This window comes from Littorina saxatilis, linkage group LG17 (genome assembly GCF_037325665.1).
Source record: "Littorina saxatilis isolate snail1 linkage group LG17, US_GU_Lsax_2.0, whole genome shotgun sequence".
Classification (NCBI taxonomy): domain Eukaryota; kingdom Metazoa; phylum Mollusca; class Gastropoda; order Littorinimorpha; family Littorinidae; genus Littorina; species Littorina saxatilis.
The window spans coordinates 10,434,579-10,445,691 of NC_090261.1; the positions used below are offsets into that span (position 1 = coordinate 10,434,579).

The 11,113-nt window shown below is 42.9% G+C and overlaps 1 protein-coding gene across 1 annotated transcript in view; it reads left to right on the plus strand.

Moving 5' to 3' along the window:
* The first annotated feature begins 87 nt into the window (after nucleotides 1-87).
* The window catches only part of LOC138953135 (tetratricopeptide repeat protein 8-like), a 90,803-nt gene continuing 79,777 nt past the window's right edge, over nucleotides 88-11,113 (plus strand). The window contains exons 1-7 of the mRNA XM_070324927.1: nucleotides 88-209; nucleotides 2,430-2,614; nucleotides 2,861-3,020; nucleotides 3,472-3,606; nucleotides 6,920-7,005; nucleotides 7,472-7,670; nucleotides 8,937-9,076. Of these exons, the coding sequence (XP_070181028.1) occupies nucleotides 108-209; nucleotides 2,430-2,614; nucleotides 2,861-3,020; nucleotides 3,472-3,606; nucleotides 6,920-7,005; nucleotides 7,472-7,670; nucleotides 8,937-9,076 (1,007 nt within the window). The 5' untranslated portion in view covers nucleotides 88-107. The remainder of the gene's footprint in view (nucleotides 210-2,429; nucleotides 2,615-2,860; nucleotides 3,021-3,471; nucleotides 3,607-6,919; nucleotides 7,006-7,471; nucleotides 7,671-8,936; nucleotides 9,077-11,113) is intronic.

Genomic DNA, 11,113 nt, shown 5'->3' on the forward strand with positions numbered 1-11,113 from the left:
TGAATTTTCCTTGTCTCCTCCAATCAGTAAGAAGCTTTCTCAAGATTACTGGACAAGGGCAGTAACTCTCATTCTATTTGCAAAATAGTTTATGACAACCAAGCAAGATGGATCCGCTTTTTCTTGCTTACAGTTATTTCAGACGCCGAAAATTCAAGGAGAGTGCAGACATCTGCACAAAACTTCTTGAAAAGAATCCATACGATCAGGTAATGAGATTGCAACATGGATCCCTGTCTTTCATTGTAATCTGAGGGGTGCAATGACCTGAAATGTGTTGGACTTGTGGTAAGATCTGGATCTGGATAACCCGCCTGGGTTGGTGGTTGGCGGGTGCGCCACAGAAGCCGACGACGACTATCAACGTGACGTTTTTTTGGGTGTGCGCATCTAAAAGAGTCTTAAAAGTTCACTGTACACAAGGTGGATATAGTGTACAACTCCAGCTGGTCTTCTTGCTGCTGTACTTGCGGTTTTAGTCCGTTTGCCCTAGAATGTAGGCTTTTCAAGCACAGTTAAAAAATGCTATGTTACAATGTTAAAAACTGGATAAAAACTACTGAGGCTCTCACACTGGTTTCTGCCCCCCTAACGCCGATGAGAAGGCGCTGGGCGTGGTCAGGGTGACGGTGGCTTCGCTCAAATTGTTCCACTCGATCACTGTCTTTATAAAGAACGAGTTCCTGTATTGATCAGTCTTTGAGGTAGGAGCTTTGAAACAGCGGCTGTTGTTGGTTGCCTGTCTCTGGAGGATGTTTTGGCTCTCATACCCCTCGTAGGCTTTAGGCTTGACTCGGCGCCGAGATACGCTCACCGGGGTGAGGAAGGAGTCAGGGGGTAAGGCAGGTACAAGTCCATTGATGATTTTGAACAGCATCGTCAGGCGAAGTTGCTGACGGCGTTCCTGGAGTGTAGGGAGTTGGAGGTACTCTAGCATCTTGGTGACGCAGCCTGGGTCCTTGGACACGTAGTCTTTCATGATGAACCTAGCGGCTAGGCGTTGGATGCGTTCGAGTCTCTCAACGTCTTGTTTGTAGTAGGGGTCCCAGACCACCGCCCCGTACTCAAGGGTGGACCTGACAAGAGTGATGTAGGCAAGGCGACGGCACTCACGTGGGCAGTTCCGGAGGTTCCGGCGTAAGAAGCCCAGGATAGATCCTGCCCTCTTGCAGAGACTGGTGATGTGGGGGCCCCACTTCAGGTCGGCTGAGATCTGTATGCCGAGGTACGGGTTCTGTTCGACCTGTTGGAGGATGGTGTCTCCGAGGCTGTAGAAGTAGTGGGATGTGGATCTGGTGGAGAGGACGTAGCACTTCTTAGCGTTGAACCTCATCCCCCACTGGTTTGCCCACTCTTCCAAGCTCTTTAGGTCTGCCTGTAGCGTAAGGTGGTCCTGAAAGGTGCGGATCTGGCGGTAGAGGAGACAGTCATCCGCAAAAAGTCTGACAGACGACTGGACTGAGTCTGGGAGGTCGTTGATATGGCACAGGAACAACAACGGACCCAGCACTGTGCCTTGCGGGACGCCGGACTCGACCTCTACCTCTTCAGATGCCTCGCCCTCCAGTACAACCCTCATCTTCCGCTTGGTCAGGAAACTGGTCAGCCAGTTGTGGACACTTCCCCGCACACCGTAGTGGGCCAGCTTGTGGAGTAGTTTCTTGTGCGGGACAGTGTCGAAGGCCTTGCTGAAATCAAGGATGGCGACGTCAGTTTGGTGGCCAGCATCATGGGATGACAGAATGTCCTGCATGGTGGTGAGCAGCTGGGTTTCACATGAGTGGCCGGTCCTGAACCCATGGTTGCGGCTGGATAGCACTCCATGTTGTTCGAAGTGCTTGTGAAGATGGTGGCAGATGATGTGCTCAAGGAGCTTACAGGCGACCGAGGTCAGGGATACTGGGCGGTAGTTTTCAGCTTTGTTCCTATCTCCCTTCTTGTAGACAGAGGATATGTTCGCTGATCAGGTAAGATCAGGCATCAGCAAATATCTCATTTCTGGAGTGAGCGAGACAGTTTTGGTCGGTGCTCCGAGTGCAAGACATCAGAAACCCTTCTATAACTCCCCGATCAAACCCCTTAGCTGCCTCATAGTTTAGCATACTTTGCAGAACATCAAAGCTGAACTGTATGCCAATGCATGGGCATGTAGATGATGTACAATTATGTTTGAAAATCACTGTCAAAGTCAGGTATTGACATCTCAGGAATGTTGGATTTTATTATATATACTGTTAGTCTTTGTTTGGCATACCAGAATGAAGAGCCCCTGTTAAACTGTTTTCTTTAATGCTGTCATGCACTTGTGATGGTTTCTAGGATGATGAAAGTGAGACTGCATGTGAGATGACAAAATAATCCAATGCTCACGATAACTACTTGCCAAGCTTTCCATCTAACTTGTAACATTACATTTTCTATTTCTCAAGGCTGCATGGACACTGAAAACAAGGGCGCTGACTGGTCAAGTATATGTGGATGAGGTGGATGTAGATGAAGAGGGAATCGCAGAGATGCTGATGGACGATAACGCCATTGCTAACGTTTCGCGACCTGGAACGTCACTGCGTAAGCCTGGGACCAGTAGTCAGGGTGGACCATCACAGGGTGTCAGGTAGGTGTTTCTACTTCACTGGACAAGCACGCAGTCATTAAAAAAAAATCAATGAAAAGAAACAAATCTCACACAATTATTGAAATTTTATATACTGTACTGTGTTACAAAAATATGTGAGCAAGCTTTGTTTGAATTTGTGTATGGATGTCTGAACAAAGTGTGCATAACTTCTTTCAGAGTTAACATCATTTTCCCTGCATAGCCTCATAGTTTTTTCACTTGAAAAATGCTGTTTTCTTGCAGACCCACGAGCCAGTCAGGTCGTCCACTGAGTGGTTTTGTGCGGCCAGGCACACAGGGAGGCAGACCAGGCACCATGGAGCAAGCCATCCGCACTCCTCGCACTGCTCACACTGCCAGGCCCGTCACAAGCTCCTCGGGCAGATTTGTTCGCCTTGGAACTGTGAGTTGGGCTTTCATTGTGCATTGCTAGTCAGGTTTCTTTTTGATCAGATCTTCTCCAGAACCCGTATCTCCCAGGAAAAACAGATTTAACAAGAGAAAGGTTTTACTATGAGTAGCTATTTGCCCATGGTCTTCTGTGCTTTCCTGCCCCGGGGTTAAGAAAAGAACTGATACTGAGAAAGAGAGTTATATTTTGTTGACATTTTTTTCTTTTTTCTTGTTTCTGAGGTTTTTTTCAGGACAAGCAACTTCCCTTTTGATCAGTTGGGGTCCGTTTTGAGAATCACATGCCCTCTTCAAAATACGTCTTGAAAATTAGTTTGTTCAGTCTTGTTTTGTTTTTGATTTTTGAGGAGAATTAAGAGTTTTAGTGAGTAGAAGTGTGATTAGCTGTGGGTTTTAGGTCGAGGGAATTGTGTTTATTTTGTTTTTCAACTTTTCTCACACAGGCATCTATGCTGTCAACACCGGATGGCCCTTTCATCAACCTGGCTCGCCTCAACTTCTCCAAGTACGCTGCCAGACCCAACCTAGCCAAAGCTCTCTTTGAGTACATCTTTCACCATGAGAACGACATCAGAAATGTAAGTGAACTATCTGAACTTTGTGTTACAGTAAAACCTGCATCCAGCGGACCCTTAATTCGGCGGACACCTTTGCATAACGGACACTTCAAGTGAGGACGGATGTATTTTACACTCAAAAACACCTTAAAAGAGCGGACACCTCAAAGGCGCGGACGCGGACACTCTTTTTTGGTCCCGATTTGGTTCGTTACCTGTCAACAACGGTCCGCCATCTTGGTTCTGCAAATACAATCTCGCTGGCGATGTGAACGCGCGAGAAGCTTATTTTGTAAGCCAACGACAGCACTTGAAAGATTGATTTTTTGTATGGTGCACGCTCATTGGTCGATGCCGTGAATTGAACTGAACTCACAAACAAAAACAAGTTAGGGTTTCTACTTTCTGTACTGTGATGCATCTTCGTCTCATCCTTCGTCGATCGCGGTCTCATCATGTCAAAACGGAAATTTCTGACTTTAGAAGAAAGAGTCGATGTGATAAAGAAATTGAACGGCGAACTCTTCGAGTGGTTTTCGAGAGCTCGATCAAAGAATATTCCCGTGAATGGCCCATTGCTTCAGATAAGAAACCGATTGCACCTCTTTCTCTCTCTCTCGCTCAGTCGTTCTCTCTCTCTCTCTCTCTCTCTCTCTCTCTCTCTCGCTTAGTCGTTCTCTCTCTCTCTCTCTCGCTCGTTCTCGCTATCGCTCGTTCTCCGTTCTCTCTCTCTCTCTCTCGCTCAGTCGTTCTCTCTCTCTCTCTCTCTCTCTCTCTCTCTCTCTCTCTCTCTCTCTCTCTCTCTCTCTCTCTCTCTCTCTCTCTCTCTCGCTCGTTCTCTCTCTCGCTCGTTCTCCGTTCACCCTGAAATGCTGACAGCTGTCATGAACTTGAGTAGCATTCTGAAGATGTGCGTCTGAACCAAGCCAGACTGATTCTGGTTTTGTACGTGAGTTGTTCTTTGCTACTGGTCACAAGTGGGGGTCAGCTCACACGGACGCATTTTTCAATACAGTCTAGGGGAGAAACTGGTCACAAAGCACCCAGTACATGCCAGAGAGATAGGAGAATCGGCACAATCAAAGAAAATACCAAAATCATTCAATAGATATGGAAATATTAAGATTTACTGTGAAAATGCCAGCAAAAATGGCGTCCAAAAACGGGAACGCACACTTGGTGCGTCTTTGAAGACTTACCTCCCGTTCTGTGTTGTTGATAATAGTCGTGTTTGTGCTGTTGTTGTTGAAATAGTATCTAATAAAACTGATGCAGTTCTTGAAATGTTGCAAATTATTGTTGTCTTTGTGAAATGCGAGAGTGTTCTGAGGCGTAATCTGCATACGGCTGATGTCCCACATAGGGTACCCCACTTCGATCAGCGTATCACTCCAAATGAGCTTCATAGCAGAAAAGCAGATACACTACCAACACACTGCATAACAGATCTACAAGTCTGAGCCAGAATCATTGAAATTTACTTTCTGTATAAAATATTGCAATCAAATTTGTTCACGATGTCCCACAAATAACGCAGGTTACCCTCGCCTTCGATTCAAAGTAACTCCAATCTGACTTAATTACAATCGAAACGCAGATGACGAACTGATTCACCCAACGACATCTTTAGATGTCGTTGGATTCACCACAAATTTGTGGTATTTTACACACAAATTTCAACTGTGTTGTTTCGCGATAAACAGCCATAAACAAACAAATGTGGCGCCGTCACGTCGCCTTGGAAGGAATAACGCAGGTGACCAAGGCTTGTTTCCGATACCTGTCTGATTAAAATCATCGTTTTTTCACGAATGACGGCTCTTTGGCAGATCTGGTGAGTTGGAAACTGTCTATGAATGTTTCATTTAATGTCAAATGCGTACATTCTTGTCGATATTGTTACCTTTGGGCTCATAAATTAAGTCAATCGTCGTGTTGTCCGAAAGTGACTTTTGTCAGCATAGAACTTACTGTGCTTTGATGATTGACTGAGAGGAATCTTCCGATGACACTAGTTCATTTCACTACGCGACTGCAGATCTGCAAGGAAACTTATGGCAGGGGAAATAAGCTTAACTGAAGACGAATAAGCGGAGTAACTGTTCTTCAACGGATTGCTCTTACACTGATCTAAATATTTAGATCTTGTCGTCTGCTAGTCTGCTAGTAAGTAGTCTTCGGTCGTGTGAAAGTCACATCTATTTCGACTGTGTGCATCGATCCGTGTAGTGAAATGTTGATCTTAGATGATTTGGCAACATAACTTCGCTAAATGTGCTTCGAGTGTATCTCCCCGTTAACCGCATTTGAAAACGTCTTTTAACAAGACCATGTTTCGACAGCCCAGACGGGGAGGATCCTCGATAGCTCACAGGGTATAAAATGTTTTCCGCCGTTTTTTGAAGAATCCTTTCAAATTTGCTATTCCAAAAGTACCCTATGACACGACTCAAGTGGCAAAGAACATTCTCTGCAATTCCTGTCTCAGTCCGTGCAGCCGTTTCGGGTCCTATCGTCATCATACAAACATACACACAGACACACAAGAACCAGCTTTAAAAGTTAGATTATGTAGGAACCATGTGAACCAGTGATTTTTTCTTGTGTACAACAGATACTACAGTATTTCTGCTTTATGAAAAGCAATATTTCAAAAACAAAACTAGAGATTTGAATTTTGACCACTTTTCCCCCTTTCTGTCACCAGTACTGAAGAACAACTCACATACATGTTGCATGTTGATTTTGTTTTCTTTGTCACTTTCTGTATGACATGTAATGCACAGTTTAGAATAAAACTATTTGGCTGGGTTTTTTCTTCCCAAAAAATGTCTGCGCATTCATATTCAAAAGAAAGGACACCTTTGTACAAAGGACAGTGGCAAGGTTCCCCAAGGGTGTCCTTTGCTCGCAGGTTTTACTGTATTTGGTTATTTAGGGTACTTTGTGTCCATGAGATACTTTCGGAAGATTATTTGACTGCTTGACATGGGAAAACCATGAGCTTGGTTGGCTGATCATCTGCCGGTCATTTTATCGCAAGAAGAACAATTTTCTGAAATGTTAGTGAATGAAATTTTATGGCAACATTGTAAGCTGCACTCTGGTTTGCAGTATTTCACATTTTGCATGTCAGTGAGGGTAAACAGACTGAACAAATTTAATTAAATCTGGGATTTTTTAAAATGTAAAATAGGCCTGCACGGTTTGTGTACGTATGAATAGCATAAGGATTATACATTATATTTACATAAAGTATGACAAAAAAGTCTGGCCAATGAGCTAAATGATGAAGATGAAATGGTGAAGTACATGGACTGTTGGTTGTTGACAGGCACTGGAGCTTGCAGCACTGGCTACAGAGGCCAACCAGTACAAAGACTGGTGGTGGAAGGTACAACTGGCCAAGTGCTATTACAGGTTTGTCTTCATTTGCATCTGTTTGAACAGCAGGTTAACAGTCTTTTGCACAACGTCAATCAGTGCTTTTGCTGCTGAACTTGCACAGGCATGTATGTGTAGAGTAGAATTTTGTCTGCAAAGGAAAGCAATAGTTTTATAAGGATTCCAATCTAGTGTTAGAATGTGTGTGTTTGTGTGTGTGTGTGTGTGTGGTGTGTGTGCATGCGTGCGTGCGTGTGTGTGTATGTGTTTGTGTGTGTGTGTGTGTGTGTGTGTGCATGTGTGTGTGTGTAAATGTGTGTTTGTGTTTGTTTGTGTAAGTGTGTGCATGCACCTGGTTGAATTTTTGTGTGTTGATTTTCGCTAATGTTTTCAGTACAAGTCCAGTCTGAAAACAGTCCTATGAAAAGTATGCTTTCCCTAAATTGTCATAACTACTTGTATAGCTGTCAAGTGAAAGTCTTGTCTTGTTTCTTCTCCACAGGCTTGGGATGTACCGTGACGCAGAGACACAGCTCAAGTCGGCCATCAAACAGCAGGAGATGGTGGACACCTTTCTTCACCTGGGCAAGGTGTACGTGCGTCTTGACCAGCCTCTCACTGCAGTAGAAACTTACAAACAAGGGCTGGAGAAATTCCCTGGGGAAACTACTCTGCTCACAGGCATGGCTCGCATCTATGAGGTGAGCTGTCTTGTCAAAGTATTGCTAACACAGTGGAACCCCCCTTTTAAGACCTCCAAAAATATGAGAAAATAAGATCTTAAAAGGAAGGAGTTTACATTTTTGCTTTTTTTCAATAATCTTATGGTTAGATTTCGCTAAAAAGTTATGTCCGATGATGAATGAACCATGGGGAAAAAAGTTATAGAAAAAAAAATATATGTAAAAAAAGATTTTATTTTTGGGTAGCGTGACTCACGCTTCCAATATTTTGTTTTCTGTTTGCTGAGAACATGTGCTTTGCCTAAAAATACTGACCAATCAAATTCATGTCACTATGCTTATAGCCACGCCCAAACAAGTGCAGCAACATTTTGACACTGGAGCGCTGTCCACGCTTTTTTTTAAACGCACGAAATGCACGGGATTTGAGAGGAGTTTTGCGTTTGGCATTTTCCAAATAAGGATATCCTACTATGAGTACTTCGCTGGAATACTACAATGAATTTTCAAACGGCTACACTGGCTTTGTCTTTCCTGATCGAAAGGGGGTGTATTGTTGATATTTGTAGATAATAGACTCTGCATTTTAATGGTCAAATGGCGATTTCGGTATAAAAATGTAGACAAGGACCTTTAAAATGGGGGTACATGTAATTTTACAGAGGTTGTGAACAGAAAGTCTGAGAAAATAAGATCTTAAAAAGAAGGGGTTCTTAAATGGGGGGTTCCACTGTATTGTTCTGTGTATATTTGATACAACATCTGTGAGAATAAGATACGAATGCTGTTCATTGGTGTCATGATAGCAGGAGGAGTTTAAAGGGTTGTGAATTGACTTTGTGAGTGTGTGTTTATTTAAACTTGTGGTGTGTGTTTGTGAATTTTGTTGATATGCGTTGATTCATTGTCTGTGGATCTGTCAATAATGCAAATTAAAGGCAGTGCCACATTTATAGTTAAAGTAGGATTATTACTGTGATCATGGTTTCATTCGTAACAAAACACAGGGGCTTCACTGTTGTTGTATTCTGGTACTTATGTGACAGTAAATCTATTTTGGATATGACCTTGCCAGGAATATGAGTACCTTGATCCTTTCAAAGGACTTTGTTCAATTGTAATTGTGAGTGTGTATGTGCGTGCGTGCGTGTGTGTGTGTGTGGTCATGTCAATATGGTATTCAACTTTAATAAAAAAAATAGGTTTGACAGCTATTTTGTACATCTGGATGTGGACTTCTCACTTCATCTTCACTTGTTATCACCATTTGTTTTATTTTGACAGGGCTTGACCGAGATGGACAATGCTGTCAAGTTATACAAAGATGTCCTCCACTTTGACAACATGCATGTGGAGGCCGTCGCCTGCATTGCCACTCATCACTTTTACACTGACCAGCCTGAAGTCGCCCTCAAGTTTTACAGGTGAGGGAGGGAGGAAGTGTGTGTGTTGGTGTGTGTAGGTGTGTCTGCATTTTTTTGGCACAGAATTTGTGTGCAACCATGTGTGGCAGTAAATGTGCATACTTGTTCTTTGTGTGTGTATGTGTGTTACATAATGCAGGATATATATATATGTATCGATTGGAGATTGGATTTCCCTTCTTTGAGTCATGTGACGTCAGAGGCCGACAAAACTTTATAATTTGGCTTTTCAGGTTGACCGAAACTTCAAAGGAACTAAAAAAAAAATAAAACGTCATGTGTTTGATTGCATGTGTGTGTGCTGTTCAATGTCAAAACAACAACAAAGTGAGTACATGACGTGTGTTTTGTAGTTCCTTTGAAGTTTCGGTCAACCTGAAACGCCCAAATATGAAGCTTATGTGTTTGATTGCATACATGTGGATTGCATGCATGTGTGTGTGTGCTCGTTCAATCGTCAAAACAACAACAAAGTCATAAGTACCTGAAAGGAATTCGATCGATACATAAATGTTATTTGCGTGTTTGACCAAAATATGACATTTTACACAGATCTCGACAGTCATTGTTCACCTCGACCGCTAGCGCGGTCTCGGAGAACAATGACTGTCTCGATCTGTGTAAAATGTCATATTTTGGTCAAACACGCAAATAACGTATAATATATTCATTTTGGAATGTATGTGCATTTGAGTGAAATAACAGAAAAGGCAGATAAAACAAAAGAGGGGAGATAAAGGAGTTGAGGAGAACATTGAACATTATTTTTGTGGGAGAAGGAAAGGAAGTTGATTGGAGAAAAAGGTGGGGTGTGTGGTGAGGTTAAGGATTGAGAATTTGTTTACGTAATTGACAAAATTTAATAGGATAAGACCGTAAACTTTTGCTGTAACTGCTAGTACAGCTCCTGTTCGGAGTCCAACAATAGGTCTTTTGATATAGGGTCTTTCCTGGCAAAATTGTATAGGCGTAGATAAAAATGTCCACCAAAATACCCGTGTGACCTGGAATAATAGGTCGTGAAAGGTGGATGCAGCGCCTAAAGGCAGTCGATCTACTGGCCGATGTGAATGCGTGATATATTGTGTAAAAAATTCCATCTCACACGGCATTAATAGGTAACATGCGCCTTGAGTCGCCTTGTGTGGTGAGATACGTGCACAATATAAATCCTCGTAAATAAAATAAAAATAAAATAAATAAAATATAGCAATTGAAAGTTGTTTTGATATTACAACTGTTAGACTAAACACTGTGGCCAATTTCCCCGATTGGTTACAAATCAGCTAAATATTTATTTGTTAAGAGCATTATACTTCAGGTCTTATAGTACTCTAACAACAACTTGTGCACTGATAAAAACAAAACCTTTTTCTCAAAGTTGGGATTAAGGGTATTTCAGTGCATACAGATGCATATTTAGCCATGGGAAGTAGGAGTAGACAGACAGAAAATAGCCACTTGTATCTTGCTGGCAGCTGAACATGGCTTTGTTTGTAACCAGAAACTGCAGTAAAAATAATTCCACAGACACAGGGAGACATGCACATACACTCTATTCCCAATACCAGCCTCCCCTTCCTCTGTTATACCCCCCTTTCCCCGTCCCCCCTCCCCCCAACATTCAACTTTCCCTTTCACTTGCTTAGATTTCCTCTCTAACCCCCCCCCCCCCCCCTTTTTTTTTTTACCCACATCTCTCTTTGTTTCTTATTCCCTTCTTCCCCCGTGCCACCGAGGTCACAGTAGAACCAAAGAAAAGGTCACTGTTCTGAGAAAAGATAAGTTACACTGCCTTCATCAGATAAGGGGAGAGAAACTTTGCACCTGTGGGCCAAAGAATAGAGGTGTAGATAGATTGTCTCCCTTGCACGCTAGTTACACTCGATTTCTTCACGGAGCACTTTGCTCGCACCTGTTGAGAGTCCACTTGTCACTATGAATATCTCATACTCGGTGTAACCAACGATAACAGGTTGTTTACAGAAGTGAATGATATTGGTCTGTGGAAAAGTGGTTTGGGTGCTCTTGTAGTGG